Source organism: Peromyscus leucopus, chromosome 3, assembly GCF_004664715.2.
Source record: "Peromyscus leucopus breed LL Stock chromosome 3, UCI_PerLeu_2.1, whole genome shotgun sequence".
Lineage (NCBI taxonomy): Eukaryota > Metazoa > Chordata > Mammalia > Rodentia > Cricetidae > Peromyscus > Peromyscus leucopus.
Window position 1 is genome coordinate 140,778,477 of NC_051065.1, and position 20,447 is coordinate 140,798,923.

The 20,447-nt window shown below is 41.8% G+C and overlaps 1 protein-coding gene across 2 annotated transcripts in view; it reads left to right on the forward strand.

The window, feature by feature from the left end:
* Nucleotides 1–20,447, forward strand: part of Styk1 (serine/threonine/tyrosine kinase 1) — a 45,004-nt gene that overhangs the window by 22,228 nt on the left and 2,329 nt on the right. For both annotated transcript variants that reach the window (XM_028860515.2, XM_037204056.1), the window contains exons 2-9: nt 6,568–6,724; nt 7,494–7,628; nt 8,652–8,918; nt 9,428–9,609; nt 13,733–13,816; nt 16,028–16,242; nt 18,830–18,870; nt 19,498–19,594. In XM_028860515.2, coding sequence (XP_028716348.1) covers nt 6,661–6,724; nt 7,494–7,628; nt 8,652–8,918; nt 9,428–9,609; nt 13,733–13,816; nt 16,028–16,242; nt 18,830–18,870; nt 19,498–19,594 — 1,085 coding nt within the window. In that variant the 5' untranslated portion in view covers nt 6,568–6,660. The remainder of the gene's footprint in view (nt 1–6,567; nt 6,725–7,493; nt 7,629–8,651; nt 8,919–9,427; nt 9,610–13,732; nt 13,817–16,027; nt 16,243–18,829; nt 18,871–19,497; nt 19,595–20,447) is intronic.

Sequence of the window (20,447 nt, forward strand, 5' to 3'; positions counted from 1 at the left end):
GAGGTGGCTGTTTGGGGTGGGCAGCAGTTGTGTGCTCTTGTCTCTTCCTTCTTTGTGGTAACCCCAGAAAGAGAGTGACCAGGGAGAAAACATTTCAGATATATTATCTCTGTGCTTTTAAGGTTTCAAAGTAGTGTGTCATGGAATTGTGGACATAAAAAAGAGAGAATGAAAATCTGGCAAGGATCAGTTGCTATGAATGTGTAAAATGCCTTGTAGGAAATCAGAGGTGTGCATCATTGTCATTTGTGAACTCTGATGCTGTTGGTGATGTCTGTAAGTGGTCACTCTGTGAGCTCTGATGCTGTTGGAGATGTCTGTAAGTTGTCACTCTGTGAGCTCTGATGCTGTTGGAGATGTCTGTAAATTCTCACTCTTTGTGAGCTCTGATGCTGTTGGTGATGTCTGTGAGTTGTCACTTTGTGAGCTCTGATGCTGTTGGAGATGTCTGTGAATTGTCACTCTGTGAGCTCTGATGCTGTTGGTGATGTCTGTGAATTGTCACTCTGTGAGCTCTGATGCTGTTGGTAATGTCTGTGAGTTTACCTAGATGCTCAGATTATCTGCCTTAAAACCAATGCTGCTTTTCATGGTCAACTGTCCAGAGGCATCAGATAGCCTATCAGGCCTCCTCTCCTCTGCCTTGCATCACAGGTCTTCAGGCATTGGAAAAGCTGATAACATGCTTTGTGTCAAAAGATTTCTGCTCAAACAGGCATTTTGTGGGATTTCCAAGTTCATTTCAGGCCCCAAGTCTCAGAGAAGGTGGAATAGGGAGAATGTCAGAACAATCCTAATCTCAATTCCAGAGAAGAGCAGGGCAGCAGGCGCCCCCTCACCTGCCCATGTCATCACACCAGCAGATATAGGATACAACAGAAGGCTAGGATCTACATGAGCCTGCCTCTGTAGGTCACCTCTGCCACTTTCTGTTTGTATGGTGTCTCACGGGATTGTTTTCCAGGTTTGTTTCAGGAGATAGGTGGAGCCTGAGTATGAGAGAAGTGCCTAGGGATCTCAAGTCCTCAGCTGGTGGTCTGTCCCTTTGGATAATGGGACAATAGCTTTCTTGGCTATTAGACACACCAAAAGATTACTATTCCTGAGAACTGAGTCTTCAAACTCAGAAAGCAGATGATAGAAATAGAATCGAAGGTGTGTGTGTGTGTGTGTGTGTGTGTGTGTGTGTGTGTGTGTGTGCATGTACATGCAGTAGTTTAAAGAACACTGGGTATATAAATAAGAGATCTGGGACTAGATATGAAACCTTGCTCTGCCATTTAGTCACATGGGTAAAAAAGACTTGATCACTTATTTGCTAACATCTCAGCTTCTGCCTTTCCTCTTTGGCATGGAACAGCCTAAAATACTGGCATGCTGTATTTTCTTTGTGTCTAAGATCTGAAGTCAGGAAGGATAGCTTGTTTTTCAGGATGTTGGACATAAGTTATATTGAATTCTTCCGGATCTGAGCGGTTCTCACTCTTCCTGCTAACTGAATGTGTTCTCTCTCAAAAGCAAGCTTTCTTGTTGGATAGCTTGGGAGGAGACCGGAGAAAAGGACAGTCAATGACTGAGGAACAAAAGTAGACCCTCTCAGCCTAGGTTCCCTCCTCCATAAAATTTTTCCTCATTTAAAGTATTCAATTCCTCTGCCCCATAGCTCATAACGATTAATAACTCCCTGGACCCATTGTATTTTCCAGCAGGTGGGTCACTTGGATCTTTGAAAACCACCTTGCTGGCAGATCCACAAGGGCTGTTATATAGATGCTGAGACTGGGAATGAAGCTTCAGACAGACAGAATCACACCTCAGTGGAACAGAGTCAGATGTCGTTCCAGGGAAGTTTCCACAGCACATGTAGAAGTTTCGTTCCAGCAGGACAAGTTTGATTTTCAAAGTACATGGCTGTACTTTGGTGGGAAAGTTTCTTTTGGAAACTTGTGGGTAGATTGGTGATTGTGTCTTGGGGGTGGTGGTGGTGACGACACTGTGCTAACTAAACAGAAAAGTCTGGAACAAGGATTGTGTTATTGTTGCAAAAAGATTTGCCTCTGATGTATTGAAACAGGTGCAGAAACGCCCTGTGGTTTGTGATTGTGTTGTGAATCCATGTAGCGGTTGGAGAGTTGGTATTGATATTTAGTTAAACTCTAATTATCACAAACTTCTATATTCTTCAGAATGTTGTCTTGCAACCAATTAGGGCCTTCACCCCCCTTTCACTCTTGTGCTCTTTGTATTGTGTCTCCTTTGTCACTGTGTGATGGATTCTCAATTCAGGTGGGGGGATTAAACCTTTTATAGGAAAATTAAGACATTGAAGTAGCTGAGAGGAAATAAAGCAAGGAATAACAATCCACAGGTGAGGCAGTATTCTTGTTTCAGATAGAATTCTGCCTGGCGAGATTTGGCAAACACAGATGCATGCAAACTGCAGGCAAGCTATATACAAACATGTTTTGCAAGTGTCAAATGAGGGTGAGAATAAAGAACTCACAGCTGCAAGAGTCCCTTTATTCCAGTGCATGCCTTCTGTTATTTGTTGCACTAACAGTGGACTAATGCTTTACCTTCTTAACTATTTTGCAGTCCATATAAGAGAAGTTGTAGCCATGCTATTTTTAACAAGATAAGAAAATTATCTAAATATTAATATAGTATTATAAATATGGTCTTAATAGATAATATATTTATAACTTAAATTATATTATTAATCCATTAGTGTTCTTCTCAGGTACCTAAGTGACCTATCTTACCCTGTAGGTAGATGCCACATGGGATTTAAAGATTTATTAGTGGTTATGGGCTATGGGACTTAGGACTCCAACACTTAACTATATTATACCTATTTATTGGTATTATGAATTAATTTAATATATTTACTATATAAGTATAAATGTTGGCTATAGGATTCTTCTAAAAGAGACAGATTAAGTCTTCAGAAGAACCATCTCAGAGGATGGCATCAAGGCATGCCTTTTCTCAGCTTGATACAGACCAATAGACAAAGCCATTTGCTAATCAGTTACTAATTTCAGGGGGAAAGTGGTATAGCAAGTAATCTTGCTGTGACAACCAACTGTGAATATCTTCCTTTTGTATAAACTTGGAGGGATACAGGGTCTGTGTGGCAAGGTTTTCTGCTTATTTTATGACTATCTGGCTATGCTTAGTAAGTATGCCTGGTGTGCAAATTTTAAAAATCCTGGACTCATTTGTTATATGCCACATGACTTTTGGCAAACTGTAACTTGCCATGATGCCTGTGTGGAAGTCAGAGACCAAATTATGGGAGATCTCACTTCCACCATGTGGGTCTTGGGGATTGAGCTCAGATTGTCAGGCGAGCACAGCAAATACCTTTACCCAAAAGTCTTCCCTAAGCTCATATGAATATCTTGGAAGTTGCTTCACAGAGTACATTTGCTTTCTCACCCTAGCATCCAGCTTCGTTGGCTTGCTATGTATTAATAATCCTAGTTTCCTTAAACTACCAGAGACAAGGAGAAGCCATGGCGAGAACCTGGATCAGGAAGTAAAAGTGAAGGCCGTATGGTATCTTAAGGTGGATGTTCTGTATCTCCAGGCATGGAGGAAGAAGGGAGGGTTTGGGTCACTGAGGGAAGGTGTGTTTGGCCATAGCCAGTTCAGCGTGGGGTCTGTGCACGTCTTCAGGTTACTTCCTTATGTGCTAGTGGGCGTGTAGTTTGGTTTTCGGGCAGAGCTCACAGTCGGAGCTGGCTGCTGACTGACTCTGTTTTTCCATTTGTACTGTGTGGAGAGATTGTGTTCCCAGCACCTACTCCCCAGAGAGCCAAACTCGTTCAACTGGCTGCTCCCTGAACAAAAATAATTACTTACATCTGATAAGGTCCTGCAAAGGAAGCGAGAGGAAATGAAAAGAATGCCTACAGCCTTGAGACATTTTCAAACAGGCTCTGAGAACCCAGCTGAGCTCAGGGTTAGTTTCTGGGCCTTCTCCTTGGCTTTCGCTGTGCTCCTTTGCTCCTGGCCTGTGGTGTTGGGAGGGTGGGAGCTTTCTGAACTGCTTTCCTCTTTGCTTGTTTGGTTCTACATGAGGTAGACTTTGGTGTCCAGTTGTTCACTGGTTTCATGGATTCCTTGCTGTGTAAAAACTCACAGGCAAAAGTTCTCTCTCTGGTTCTTTTTTTTTTTTTTGAGATAGATATGAACTCCTGACTGTTGTGAAACTCACTCTGTAGACTGGGGTGGCCTCAAACTCAAGAGATCCTCCTGCCTCTGCCTTCCCAGTGCCGGAATAGCCTGGTAAATTTCCCTCTTTTGCTTGCAGCCTTTCCTTCTTACCCATATCTGATTAGCTGGCCACATACCTGTCTCCCTTCTGAGCTGTTTAATTGTGATCCACAATATGTACTCGTGGAACAGGGAAAAGTGAAAAGGCATGAGGCTGGAGCTGGGAGATTTCTTTATGTTTTTTGAGCAGAGTCTGTGCTTCACTAAGTAGCACGCTGGTCACTAGTGTCAATACTAAGACTCAGTGTGTAACCATAGGAGGCCTAAGATGGCTAACAAATGATTTAGCATCACGTTGTGTCAGCTGCACTTCTGGTGTTTTTTTTTTTTTTTTTTTTTTTTTTTTTTTTTTTTTTTTTTTTTGGTTTTTCGAGACAGGGTTTCTCTGTGTAGCTTTGCGCCTTTCCTGGAACTCACTTGGTAGCCCAGGCTGGCCTCGAACTCACAGAGATCTGCCTGCCTCTGCCTTCCGAGTGCTGGGATTAAAGGTATGCGCCACCACCGCCTGGCAGGTTTCGGTTTTGTTTTTATCAAATCACTACAAAATGAGACTACACAGGGTTACTTAGCAGGAAAATCTCTGTGTTTTGTTTCAGACTCGTTAGAATGAAAGCGGTAGGCTGTGCTCACTCCAGAGCCACCACATCTCCGGGCAAGGGCATAGGGGAGGTAGCTAGATATGTAGAACAGTGGGAATTATTGCTTCTCTTCAGAAAGAAACAGGTCTGAAGATGTAGCTTAAAAGATGTGTGGGTTTTATGGAGTTGTTGAAGGTGATTAGAACCTGCTCAGTCACAGCAGCTGTGCCTGTGAGCAGTAGCACTACTTCCACACAGTCCGGTGCTCCTGACAATCTGCTCCCGAGGGAGCAGGGGCTCTCTGGGCCCTACCACTTGCTGCTGATCTACTGTGAATGAATAGATTGAGCAGAGTGGGAGGCAAAGCAGCCAGTTGTGTATGTAGTCATTGGTGATTCAGGGTCACACAGATAGCCCTAGTTAATCCCTATGAGACACTGAAACAACAGCAAAACAAAGCAATAAACTAGTAAATAAAGGAAAGAGATTTGTAAGGAAGATAGGGTGCTGGCAGGGGCGGTAGGGAAATAAGAGGGGTGTGTGTGTGTGTGTGTGTGTGTGTGTGTGTGTGTGTGTGTGTGTGTGGTGGGAGAGAACCACAATGTATTATATACTTATATGAAACTTTCAAAGGACAAACTATATTAATAATAAAAAGAATCTCCAACAATAGACAGTAAACTAGGAACTGTAATCTATTTGGAAAATTGGTAACTAGAATGGGAAACATTTTTATGCTATAACATTTTATACTTTGATTTTATCTTTGAATGTGAGTGCCTGCATACTACTACATTAGTGTGGAAGACATCGTCTGGTGTCAGTCCTTGCCTTCTAGGCTCTGTTAGTTGTTTTTCCTGCAATGGGTACCAGGTTAGCTGGCCTGCATGCTTTAGGGGCTCTCTTTTCTCTGCATCTCATCTAGGAGAGCTGGGATTTCAGATACATGAGTTCCAGAGGTCCAAACTCAGGTCCTCAGGCCCTCGCAGCTAGCACTTTACGTACTGAGTTGACTCCTCAGCTCTACATTTGAAACACATTTATGTATAGATGCATTTTTTTTTTATTTAAAGGAGTGAGAAAAATAAAAGGTGTCTCTTTCTATAGTGACACTTTCTATAGTCTGTGACCTGGTCAGAATGTAGGTTTGTTTGACTACACCTGGTGGGTGTAGAGGAGGTCCACACAAGCTTTGAGAACTGAGGGATTAAATAGCTTTCATTGACAAATGCTGTCTACTTTTTTGTTCTGAGGGTGCAGGTGTCTCAGAATAGGCAAGCAATAGCATGAATCATCTCTTTTGACATTTGTTGAACATTCATTCATTTTCCGAGCAAAAGGTATAATGAAATGTTATGTGTAAAAAAAATGTGATATGCAGCTAAAAGGAATTTAAGATGCTTCAAGGCTGTTGTGGGGGTAGATATTCTACCAGTGGTCAGATGTTGCTGTGGGTCCCTACTTCAGCAAGGTCACAGAAGTCTAGGATGTCCTTAAAATAATTTCAGTAAGAATGAAATGAAGGGATCAAGGTTTGAAAGATGTATAAGAAAGGAAAATGCTTCAGGAGATAAAGAATGTTCCTTCAGCCTGAATTCCAGACGAAAGAGCAGAGAGAAGTAGGTAGCTCAGAAAGGGCACTGTATGCTTAGTAACTAGAGATTCATAGTTGTATTAAAATTTCTTCATGTGCTCTTTTTTTTTCTAGAATAACACACACAGTTCTTGCAAACAACATATCACTGTGGCTGTGCTCTGTGCACCCTCTGTGGGCCTAGCAGAGGAGGCTGGCCCTGTGGCGATGGGAGAGAAGGGTCGCCCAAGCCGAGTACTGTTGGAGTGCAGTCTCAGTGATAAGCTGTGTGGTAAGAGCAGACACAACTTCCTGTGATCTGATTCTGTAACAATAGAGACTGAGTTCTGGATGGTTCTAGAAGAGGAGGGCTGGTTTCATTTCTAGCAGGCATCGTGTCTGTGGTGCGGGATCCATGCCCATCAGAGATCAGGATAGAAGAAATGGCCCTCATTGGTCTAAGATGCAGGGCTGCCCTCCATGGGCCTTCGTTAAAGAGAATGAGGGAATGCCAGTGTAGCATGAATCTTAAATGGCCTTATTAATAAAAACAAACCTGGAGCCAGGTATTGGGGTGAACGCTGGAAGATCAGAGAAGCAGAACAAGCCACAGCTACCTCACTTTGCCAATTCCTCAGCTGATCCTGTTTCTTCAGACTGGAAGCCTCTGTGTCATCATCTAAATGGGCCTCTGCTGAACTGCTGCTCAAAAGCCTAAAAGCTTAACCAGCTCTAGCTCCTGGTCCTCAGGCCTTATATACCTTTGTGCTGTCTGCCATCACTTCCTGGGATTAAAGGCGTGAGTCACCATGCCTGGCTGTTTCCAGTGTGGCTTTGAACTCACTGAGCTCTGGGTGGATCTCTGCCTCCAGAAGGCTAGGATTAAAGGTGTGAGTGCCACTGTTTTCTGGCCTCTATGTCTGTCTAGTGGCTGTTCTGTCCTCTGGCCCCAGATAAATTTATTGGGGTGCACAATATATCAACCACATACCAGGAGCACTGAGATATGGTGGGTAGGGGGATCCGGCAGACTTCTCACTTCCTGATTATTGCCTACACAGTTGTCCAAGAGCAACAGTATGAAGTCATCATTGTTCCAGCTCTTCTGGTTGGCGGCTTCCTTATCCTTCTTGCAATCATCCTGTGGCTTTTTATTAGAGGACAGAGATCCCAAAGGCAGCGCCCTGGACCCCGGGGTAAGGCTCAAACTGTGGAGCTAGGCATGGGCTCAGAGAAGATCTATTTTAAGAAAAATCGTATGCTAAGGTCTCAATAGGCCCAATCTATCATCAGATCTTATGAATTATAAACCCAAGCTACTTACATCTTGCACTCCTAATGGTTTTCTCTATAACTGCTTCTAACTCTATAATGATCTAGTTCCTCCTTGACAAGGCAAAATGATTCATGAATGCCTTGACTGGTCTCTCAGTTCATATGGTTTAAGACCCTCCAATAGCTTGTTGTGTCCCACAGAATGGAAAATTGTAAGGTTCTTCCCATGGCCTTGTATGATCTGGACTCTCTGGATCTGTCTCTTATCTCTCCAGCCATTCCAATTGGCTTCCATCTGTACTGCCTTCCTTGTGGCTTCTTAAACACCCCATGTGCATGCATTCTTTTCTTGGTGCCTTCATGCATCTTGTTCCATCTCCTACAGTATCATCATGGTTTTCTCTGTAATTGTTTCTAGGCCTTTATTAAATGTTATCATATCTGAAAGGCCTTTTTTGTTTTTACCTCTATAGATAAAATAGTATCTCCTTTTGCTATTTTCCCCCATAACACACTGCCTCATCCATTCTTAATGTTCTATGTCCTATGATTAGAAACTAACCTTAGGTGGATATGAAGTGTGCCTATCCTCAACTCACAGACAGTGAGCATATGGTGATACTTACTGAATCAGTGATCACCACCTTTTGGTACCTTTGGTGGGGATTCCTTTTCAGACTTGTCCTGTCTCTGTGCACATTCATGGAAACACAGAAGGATGATAAAAAAGAAACATGACCACTTTCAAGGGATTCATCTTTAGTTTTTCTATAAGTAATGTAATAATTGTGACTATTGTAGAACTTTAGTGGTAGTATTCATTCAGCATCAGAAGATGCCCTTGTGTTATTCATTGAGAAATCTGACTGGCCAGTTTGTTAAGTCTGCTTTTCTGATGTCCCTAAGGCAGGGGACAGCTGGTGGACATTGTCTCTTTGTTCTAGGTACTACTTCTGTACCTGCATCTAGAGACATAAGCCTGGAGCCAGCAGGACAAGGAGAAAAGGTGCTTGTACCACTTAAGGAGACCTCCGTGGAGAGCTTTCTACGAGCAGCCTTGCCTCGCCTGGCTAAGCTGCAGGTGCCTAGGGAACAACTCTCAGATGTTCTGGAGAAGATCCACAGTGGCAGTTTTGGGACCCTCTATCATGCCACGATGACCACCAGGGACAACCCTAAGCCAAAGAGTGTTGTCCTCAAGACTTTAGAAGGTAAAGTATGAAGATCAATTTCTCTCCTCTTTTACTCTCTGCTGTGAGCCTATACCTGTAAATATTAACAGGAACTGCAAACAATATACTCTTCCCTGATACTGTGTCTCTTTCCCTTCCTCCCCTTTCTTTCTCTCTGTATACACAATTAGCACTGGATACATAGAACATAAAACAAGGAAGGGCTAAACATAAGCAAAAGTGTCCATCAAAAAGCCCAGACAGTGATGTATTATGAACAGAACACTCAGGCAAGTGCAAACCTATCCAGGTCTAAGACCCCTGACTCTGTATTCTTTCTGTGACTCTGTATTATTTCTGTTAAAGTGACTGAGTATCACTCTCCTCTACATGGCTCCTGTCCTCTTTCTGGCTGCACTTCTTCCACTTTTGGTCTCTCTTCCACAAGGGGCCTTGAACAACACCATCTGCATGTGTCTTTTGCTTCTTGCCTCTTACTCATCAGCTGCACTTGACTACTCACTGACCCAGTTCTTCTGTTTCCATAGAACCTGCTGGACTCCAGGAGGTCCAGGATTTCATAGGGCGAATCCAATTCTATCAGTACCTGGGGAAACACAAGAACCTGGTACAGCTGGAAGGATGCTGCACAGAAAAGCTGCCACTTTACATGGTGCTGGAGGATGTGGTCCCAGGAGACCTGCTCAGCTTTCTCTGGACCTGCCGCAGGGTGAGCAGTAGAGAAGCTGCATTATCAGGGAAAAGCTTTGATTAGCTTTTCAGACATCAATTAACAGCACAAATAATATAAACCCCATCCAAGGACTGAGGAATCTGGATGCAGACATCCACGGCTGGGCCCCTGGTGGAGCTCTGGGAGTCTAATTAGTGAGAAGGAGGAGGGTTTATTTGAGCGAGAATTGTTGAAACCAAGGTTGGATAAAGCACAGGGACAAATAACCAAATGAATGGAAACACATGAACTATGAACCAAAGGCTGAGGGGCCCCCAAATGGATCAGGCCCTCTGAATAGGTGAGACAGTCGATTGGCTTGATCTGTTTGGGAGGCATCTAGGCAGTGGTACCAGGTCCTGGGCTCGTTGCATGAGTTGGCTGTTTGAAACCTGGGACTTATGCAGGGACGCTTGGCTCAGTCTGGGAGGAGGGGACTGGACCTGCCTGGACTGAGTCTGTCGGGTCGATCCCAGTCCTCGGGGGAGACCTTGATCTGTGGGGGGTGGGATTGGGGGGTGTGCTGAGGGAGGGGGAGGGGGGCAGGAAGGGAGAGAACAGGGGAATCTGTGGCTATTATGTAGAACTGAATAGTATTGTAAAATAAATTTTAAAAAAAAGGAAAAAAAAAACAGCACAAATGACAAATTGTGCAGACAATGCAAAGATGAAACAATTACCACTTTTGAATGGTACTATGACAATGTAAGTATGAAATAATCATAACATAGCTAGGTGGTATGGAAATGGCTCAGTTGGTACAATGTTTGTCTAGCAAAAGGCCCAGGGTTTGTTCTCCCAAACAGCATAAAACTGTGTGTGGTTGCATATACCTATAATTCCAGCACTGGGAAAGATCTTGAGTTTAGGCTCATTTTCAACTATACATCCATTTTGAAGCCACCCTCAGCTACATGAGACCCAGACTGAAAAAATAAAAATTCCATATCTGTTATGTGCACAATTAGCCACAAGTGACATGTAACTATTAAACACTTGACATTTAGCAGGAGAAACAGAAAATGAACTTTTTATTTTGGGCAATTTTACACACTGTGAGTTGAAATAGACACTCATGACTGGTTACTTTCTTGTTGGGCCATGCATGGTTAAATACTTTTTCTAGCCGGGCGGTGGTGGCGCACGCCTTTAATCCCAGCACTCGGGAGGCAGAGCCAGGTGGATCATTGTGAGTTCGAGGCCAGCCTGGACTACCGAGTGAGTTCCAGGAAAGGTGCAAAGCTACACAGAGAAACCCTGTCTCGAAAAAACAAAAAACAAAAAAAGACTTTTTCTTGCCTCCACTGCCTAACTTTGACTTTGGCAAGGTGCTTTTGTTTTTGTTTTTTGCTATTATTTGTGACAGGGTCTCTATATGTAGCCCTGGCTGTCCTGGAACTTGCTATGTAGACTACACTGGCATTGAATTCATAGAACTCTGCCTGTCTCTGCCTCTCAAGTGCTGGGGCTAAAAGTATGTGCCATCATGCCTAGCCTGGAAAATTAATTCTGATCTGAGTTTTATAAATAAATTATCATAAAATGTCAAAGACATTATGTATGTAAAACATAGCAGCAATTGGTACTTAATAAGCAATCAAGTGATAGCTGTTAAAAATGATGGTGACATAACAATATACCACTCTCAGTACTAATAGTTATTCTGTTATTAACTGCTAAGTGTATTTTCCATTCCATAAAAGCGCCCTAGTGTGCCAGAGTTGACAAGGGAGAAACTCAGCTATAAGTGTTTGTCTGTCAAAATCTTAAAAAAAGAAATAGCTCAGGAGTTTCTAGATTCTAATGAATCTCCTTTTTAAAAGAATTAATAAGGGAAAAACTTGACAATTGGTTATCCAATACCAAGTGGTCAGGCCTGAAAACATACACATTCAAGTAACATACAGACTGAGCAGATTGTATTTATATATTTATGAATATATACATATATACATACATACATATGCACATATGTAATAATAATTAAAGAAAAAGAAACTATGAATTTGAATGAGAGCAAAGAGTAGGTAAACTTGGGAAGGATTAGAGGGAGGTAAGGGAATGGGCAGATAATGTAATTATAATCTCAAAAAGTGAAAAGTTATTAAAAAACAAAATAATACTACTAATAATATCCTTAGTTCTCTAAATGCTTCCCCCAAAGAGCTGAAGAAACCAGTGTCCCTGGTTTCTCACTTACTTATGAGCCAGCTCAATATTAACTGAACCCACAGACAGGCTGATCGTCACACAACTGGAAGTGTGTGGGAAAGGAGCCTGTGGAACAAAGTTTTTCCCCTGGGATGTGAAGAAGAGAGCGCAGACCCTGTCAGTTTAAACCTTTCAAGAGATTGTCCGACTGCCACCAATTCTGTGCTCTCACCAACACGCAGCTTTCCACCCCTCAGAGCCTCCATCTTCTCTACTTCAGATCATCTGCATCTGCTCTTCTTACGACTTGAAGCGCCTTTCATGCAGCTTATGTCCACAAATCCTTCCTCTCCCCACTGTCCTCTATCCTTGAGGTCGCTCTCACCTTCCTCCTACCACCACACGGTCTAGCAGATGCTGTATATTTCCTTTGTGGCCCTTAACATATGTTGCCATGTATTTATTTACAGTTTCCTGATGCTAGTTCTCATGTCTGGCATTCAGTACGTCTCGAAGGCATCAGGCTCAGATGAGAAACTGCACATAGTGAATTTTCTCAACTTCTTTTTTGTTTGTAATTTTAAATTTTTCTATAGATGAAATTCTAAACAGTCTTATTAAATAAGAAACACAGAGCCAAATGTAGAGTTAAAAGCCCAAAAGATCAGAGCACTAGAGAAGCCTTTAACTTATCAGTCACTGCCATCCTTCCCTGAGAGAGAAACCTTCTTTGTGTCCCGTCTTTTTATTCTACCACCTTTCTCTTCTACTTTCTCATTGGCTTTAAACCCAACCACATGATTTCCTCGTGACTGCCTGTCTATACAGACCTCCGGGTCTCTATGGTTTGTACTGAGATTAAAGGTTCGGGTCACCACTTGGTCTGTGTCCTTGACCACACAGAGACTCTGCCTGCCATGTGATCGGGAATAAGGGCACGTGCCACCACCACCGGACTTCTGCTAAATGGTTTGCTTTTGGCTTTGACCCCTAGGCAACTTTATTTATTAACATACAAATAAAATCATATTTCAGCACAAATAAGATATCACCATGTTTTTCTTTTTTAAAAAGTACATTTTCTTCACTTTTGAAGACCAAGTTTTTAACAGGGAAACTGGCATAGGTAAGCCTTCCGAATAGCTGTGTTAATCATGTGCATGTCTGCGTGCGTGTGTGTGCGCGCGCACACACACACACACACACACACACACACACACACACACACACACACACACACACACACACACACACACACACAGCCCCAGAGCAACTGCTGCATTATTCAGTGCAGAGTGTCATCCCTGCTTATTTTTCTTGCCTGCTGTTCAACTGCTTTCCTTAGCATTTCTGCAGTTCAGGGAACCTCGTTCCTCTGCGTATCTGAACATACCTAATGTTGCTCTCTTGATTAAATATTTTTCCAGAAAGATTGCTCAGCAACTAAGAGTGCCTCCTGCTCTTGCAGAGGATCAGGGTTCAGTTCCCAGCATCTACATGGAGGTCAGATGCCCTTTTCTGGTCTCCAAAGACACCGGAGATACATGTGGTGCATATTCATACATGCAGGCAAACATTCACACACATAAAAGAAACATAAATGCACCTTAATGTTTTACAGTTCTCTCTCCTTTGTGTGTGTGTGTGTGTGTGTGTGTGTGTGTGTGTGTGTGTGTGTGTGTGTGTGTAGGGAGGGGTGGGGAGCACATAGAAGTCAGAGGAGTACTTGTGGGAGCCGATTCTGTGCCCTCACCAGGTGGATTCTGGGGTGGAACGCGGATCATCAGGCTTGGCGACAAGCGCCCTCACCCCTGGCCATCCCCCCAGCCCCTTCTCTTTGACTCTTAATCCCTGTGTTTTTGTGTTGTTCTTAGCTTCGATCTCTCATTTCAGAGTTTCTCTACCACAATTTAAAAAAGAAAATTGAAGTCACTTTTATATAACGGTTTTCTTTCCTCTGTTTCATTAGGATGTGATGACCATGGATGGCCTGCTCTATGATCTCACAGAAAAACAAATATATCACATCGGAAAGCAGGTCCTTTTGGCCCTGGTAAGACCAGCATAAATGGAAACTGATGGTGGGATTTTCTCATCAGCCTAGATTTATGCTGTATTTCCCACACTAACAATTCTAAATGGGGTATATATCTTTATGATAGCTAGATAAAGTGAGGGAAAGACTATTCACTGACAGTTTGTTTTTCAGCCCCTTATTTATGAAATTATTCAGGTAATACAGTGCAGTATAAGGCATTCCAGGCAGAAGACAGTCAGTTTAGAATTAATACAGTGAACTAGAAGGATGTGAAATTTTACTTAGCTTAAATTTCAAAAGCCAGGGTCACGATTAATTTGGTATTTGAACTTGTACACATGTAAAAGAAGAAACAAGGGAAGCAAGATGGAGGAGATATGAGGGAGGAGAGTAAATGGGTGAAAGGATGAAGGATGCAGATTTATACCTGAGAAACAAGACAGACTAGCTCGGATTGTGTTTGGTTGGAGACTTGCTTTGATAAGAGATGTGATATGAAACATATATATATATATATATATATATATATAATAAACTTGAAAAATAAGGAGCAAGGGGGAGAGAAAAAAAGAACAGGAAAGGCCAACTGTTCTTCTATTTTTAAGTCAATTTAAAAAGGTTTAAAGAATTTAGGGTTTCAGAAAAAAATTACCTTGGTCAAAATTACTCAGGAAGTATATAATCTGTGAAATTATTTGGTTGTATTTCAAATGGATATTTTCTATAGAAAAATCAAGGCTCTGTGAAATTATGATTTTAAGCTTCGTTGAATTTTGCTACCACAATATGTGAAATGGATCAGGGTCTAAAGGGACTTTTGTGTGTGTGTAGTGGTGATAGTATGGGGGATTGAACTCATGGCCTCTTGCACAGCAATAGGTGCATGCCTGGTCCACCTAGTATTTAAATGAAATTAGGAAAAATGGACTAAGAAGGAAGTGATGGGAGAAAAGAGAAGTAGTTCTGGTTGGAACTCCCATTGGATGGAGAGAGAAGCCATCACACACCAGTTATTTTCACTTCTTGGAGGATGTAGTCAAAATGTTGCTAAGCTGTAAGCTTCAGCCTACCTTGCCTCCTGAATTATAAATGCAGAGGTATCTATCCTACAAGGCTGTACTGATCAAATTGATGCATCCATCAGGTACCTGCATCACCTCTCACGGGGCAAGGCTATATTTTTTGTTGTTATCTTTAATGACCTTAAATTTAGTATATTCTTCAATTCTTCTCATTAGAGTAAAATTTCCTTATATATTCTTTAATTCAGCTCATCATATCTAATTTCTTTTTTCTAAAAATTTCCAAGGGACAGAAAACTGCACTCATGGTCTCCTTCTTCATCAGTGACTGGAGTCTGTCACTTTAACCCTCTAAATTTCCCTTTTCTGTCCGTGTTGGGTAATTGGAGCCCCAGATCTCTGGCTCTTCAGTCACGCACAGCTGAGTGGCTTCATGCCAGAGGAGGTGATCCAGCACAAATTACCAGCCACCGTGACTTCAACCTGATTTTCTAACCACACCAGAATCCTTTGATCCTTTATACTGCAAGTCACTACCTCTCTCTTTCTAGATGGTGGCTTAGTAAATCTGTGCTAAAAGTCTTAAAGTTTGTTTTTACAAGGTCTCAGAATTTTGATCTGGAGCCTGGCTTAGGAACTATTAGTGGACTGGTGGAGTCTGTGGCACTTCCTGAGTTAATAGACCGGCCTCTGGTTATAATCACCTTCTGTCTTTCTTTGTGTTTGCCTTAAAGATACTTCCTTAACTTCATCTAGTTATGAGGACAGAATGAGATGATTTGAACCTTTCTATAAATTTGTGACATGGCATTCAGCTTTTGTGTGTTTTGGTCTCTGTTCCAGAGTTGACCTGAGTACTATCGGAAGGGAAAATACAATCAAGTACACAGTGCATGTGATCATGCTTTCAGAGTCTGGTGCTAGGGATGGGCATGTAGCACAGGTGCAGAGTGCTCACACAGAACACAGGAAACGCCAGGATCCATCTTTAGCACTGGAGTGAAACCCCTGTGTTAGTAGTTTGGTTGTCCTAAAAATACAGTGAAAAGATCTAATCCCTTATCCTGCTTTGGAAATGATCTCATTGATTAGTGAGAGTGTTTGGAGCAGAGAAGGCCCTTGTCTTTTCGAGGCCACCCAAGACTGTCTTATTTGTGAACTTTGACTTTCAGAAGGCTGATTACCTTTGATCATATGCTGATAGGAATTCCTCCAGGATAAGCATCTATTTCATGGGGATGTGGCTGCCAGGAACATCCTGATCCAAAGTGACCTGACAGTCAAACTCTGCCGACTGGGCCTGGCTTATGAAGTCCACACCCAAGGATCCCTCTCCTCTGCTCGAACCAGCACCATCCCTCTCAAGTGGCTTGCTCCAGAAAGGCTTCTCCTGAGACCTGCCAGCATCAGAGGAGACGTGTATGTTCCCACTCTTTCATTTCTTCTCTTTGAGGCTTGGTGTTTCCCTTGGAACATGATTGCACTTGCAGTCAATTATGTCTGCAAATGAGAGCTCTACTTGAAATCTGACATACTCTCAAGCAAAGATATTTGTCATTTGCTTTCAATCATTTTTTAAAAATGCTTTTCCATTAGTTCTTGTGAATTAGAGTGGCAGCTGTTGTTAGAAAAGAAAAAAAGTGAAAATATTATTCAAATCAGTGTTGGAGGATTTACCTTAGCCTCCTTGCTTTAATCTTTAGGCCATGCATGGTTCTACTTAAAAGCCAGGGAATGAAGAATTTGAAATAAAATATTTATATGTGTTTTAAGTTACTTCTTTTAAAAATTTTACTTATTTATTTACATGTGCCTGCATGAGTTTATATGCACCATGTATGTATAAGAGCTCTTGGTAGCCAGAAGAAAGTATTAGATACCCACAACTGGAGTCATAGGAGGCTGTGAGCCAACACATGTGTGGTAGCAACTGAACCCAGGTCCTCTACAGGAGTAGTAAGTGCTCTTAATCCCTGAGCTATGTTTCCACTCCCAAATCACTTTTTAAGTGAAAACTTTTGCATGCATGTTTATCAGACTTTTGAAGGAGAAAAAAAAATCTACATTTTTTGAAGGGTCTTGAACATGCAAATACAGCACATAAGCCACAATCCTTTTGTCTTCACCTCTGAGGTGCAGGGGTCACACATGTATACCACAGTGTCCAGATATAAACTATGTTTCTGATCTGAATAGCAGCTGTAATGATGACTAATGGCTGGATGCCACTTTGAGATGGTTCTTAGTACATACAATGAGAGACCTGAAAATATTTGTGAAACAACCTGAGACTTTTATTGTTTCCCTCCTCATTTTTTTTAATTTTTGTTTTTTTGAGACAGAGTTTCTTTGTGTAGGCTTGGCTGTCCTAAAACCAGCTGTGTAGACTGGGCTGGCCTTGAACTCACAGAGGTCTGCCTGCCTCCAGCCTCCAAATTGCTGAGATTAAAGGCATGCACTACCACTGCCTGGCTCCCCCCACCTCATTTTCTACAGTTGACTCATCTGTATAATTTTGTAACATGTTATTAATTTCTTTTTTTTCAGTTATTTGGGGTGGAAGTAGAGTTGAGACAGGGTCTTCTATATACCCCTGGCTATGCTGGAACTTGTTATGTAGAAAAGGCTGAGTTTGAACTTACAGAAATCTGACTGCCTCTGCCTCCCATGTGTTGCAATTAAAGGCATGTACCACCACATGTGCCTCATTTTTGTTTTGTTTTGTTTTAAAGACAGTCTCCCTGGGTAGCCAGACTGTCCTTAAACTAGTGGTGGAAGTATTAAGGCAACTCCACGTAGTTAAAAGGGAGGTTTATTTTGTGGGGTAACTCACAAGTAAAGGGATAGGTTACAGGGTCTGGGAGAGGTGAAGTACAGTCTGGCAGTGTTCTCTGGAGAACTCTGCTGGGTCTACATCCAGCATCCAGGATCCAGGAACCAAGAGAGACGGCCCATCTGGATCTCAGGTCTTAAGGGCTCCTGTCTCAGCCCCATCTTGTAGGCGTGACAGTTTCTGGAAGTCTCAATGGGGGTAGTACTTCCAGGTCAAAGCTGGACCTGCTACCCACTACAGACCCTCTTTCATCAGTCTTTCAAATGTTGGGATTATAGCTGTGTACTACTATTGCAGGACATTTTCTTTTTAGCAGTATACTCTCACAGACTAGTTTCAAAACATTCAATTCATTTTTAGAAGATTTTTAGAAGATATAACTTATGCAAATACTTAAGTACCTTCTATAGCATTTAATGATCGATTAACTATAATTACATATACAATTGGTATAATCAGGATAGTAAAGACTTGAAATTGATCTTTGGAAATTATATACCTCAACTGTTTGAAGAGGCACACAATTCAATGCAAAATGCCTTCCTTGGTGTCCATATAACAGGAGGCAGTGGGAATTTAAACATCAGCACAACGAGCCAGTTAGAATGCTTCCACTGATGTATCACTGATACCTGCTTTTCAACAAACTCTGGGCAATTTTACTTATAAAATGTCACTCATTTAATGATGGTATCAATAGTGAAGGATTTACCTCTCAAGTCATGTTGATTAGCCAAATTCCCTGTCCAAATATCTAAAGTTTACTAATACTTTTTCTAGGTTTGGGTAAATAGATCTACTGAGAAAACTGTGGTTAGATGAAGAATCCCTCTTTGCTTTGTGCTGAGTAAAGGTTAGAGTTTGAGCACAGAGGGAAGAATAAGATGAAAAAAAGAGGGACATTCTGTTTTAGTTAGTGGATTTGTGATTTTATGCTCATATATTAATAACAACAGCAAACATATATTATGAAGAAGGGACATAAACTCAGCTCTTAAAGAGATGAGATTCTGGGGACATGGACAGGAATGTTGTCTAATAACTGTTACTTTGCCTCTTTTGAAAATACTTCAGCTCTCTTTGACTCCTTCATTTCCCTGATGATGTTAAAGTAAGCTTTCTTTAGTAAAAATAAAGGTAGAAATTAAGTGGATGCCTTTGTTTCTTTTACAGCTGGTCCTTTGGGATCCTGCTTTATGAGATGGTGACTCTAGGTAAGGATGACCTCCAGGCAAACAAGCAAGCTTGCTTATTTGGAGGGTGGATGCTGTAGCCTTGGAGAAAGTGTTTTCAGACCAGGACAGATTGCACTGGGTTGACATGAATTCTGAGCCTCTTTCCTCTAAAATCTACTAAAATGATGATCTCCTTCTCTCTCTTTCTCTTCTAGACCTTCCTTAACTTACTTTAGCTCTCCTTTCTCCCCTTTCCCCCTCAAACCATACCAACTCCATAGCATGTTTTCAAACCCAAAGGATAATTCCCATAGCAATCTTATATAAACATAAGAATGTTTCCTCAAGTTTATTAATTCATTCAATTTAGAAACTGTAGCTCCTTCTGTGTTATGAGAAGTGGAAGGTAGTTCTCAGTTCCTGTTTTGCCTTGTTTTATTACTTTCCTTAACACTCAGCATCTCCTAATGTTACCTTTCTTCTCAAAAACATTTTTTTCTGAAATCTACTGTATCCTTACACAATCAGCAGGAAGCAACTACACTGTACACACTATTTCCCTATGGCTATGATTTAAAGGGCACTGTCTGAGGTCAATGGACACTGGAGTATTTTCACTTCATATTTAGAAGGTCTCTTGCTGCTCTCATGTTTTCATATTGACAGGGGCACCACCATACCCTGAAGTGCCTCCCACCAGCATTCTACAGTATCTTCAGAGAAGGAAGATCATGAAGAGACCCAGCAGCTGCACACATGCTATGTAAGTTGATCTTAAAGGCTTGAGTTTCTGTAATTTCAAATCATGGTTTTGATCCCTATTAACTACACCCTTTTCTTAGATGATCAGTAGTTGTATTTATATGTTAATGCATGGCCTTAAATGAATCATGAGGTAAAACAAAGTCAGTTCTGCTCAACAACTATATCAGTCACTTTTCTAATAGTTGTGACAAAATACCCAACAGAAACTGCTTCAAGGAAGAAAGGTTGACTGTAGATGTAACCATCTTATTAAATAAGAAACATAGAGCCAATGCAGAGATGAAAACCCAAGAGGTCAGAGCTAAGAGCTAAAAACCTTACCCTTCACTGCTGCTGCTGTCCTGAGCAAGAGAGCTACTTCCTGTCTGTTTGTCTTTTTTATAAACTTTCTATTCTGTCTTCTCATTGGTTGTAAACCCAACCACATGACCTCCTCGTCACTGCTCATCTATACAGACCTCCAGGTCTTCTATGGTTGGTATTGAGATTAAAGGCATGTGTCTCCATGCTGGCTGTATCCTTGAACACACAAAGATCCGCCTAGCTCTGCCTCCCAAGAGCTGGGATTAAAGGCGTGCACCACCACGGCCCAGCTTCTGCTATGGCTTGCTATTAGCTTTGACCCCTAGGCAACTTTATTTATTAACATGCAAATAAAATCACATTTCAGTACAAATAAAATATCACCATATTTGACTTTGTCTCATTGTTCCATTATAGTGGGGAAGGCAGAGCAGAGGTGCTCAGTCTGTGACTGCAGGAGCACATAGACAGATTGTTCAAATGTCTGTGGACCAGCAGGCAGTGAACAAAGGCTGAAATTAGGGTGGCTATAACTTTCAAAGGCTTCC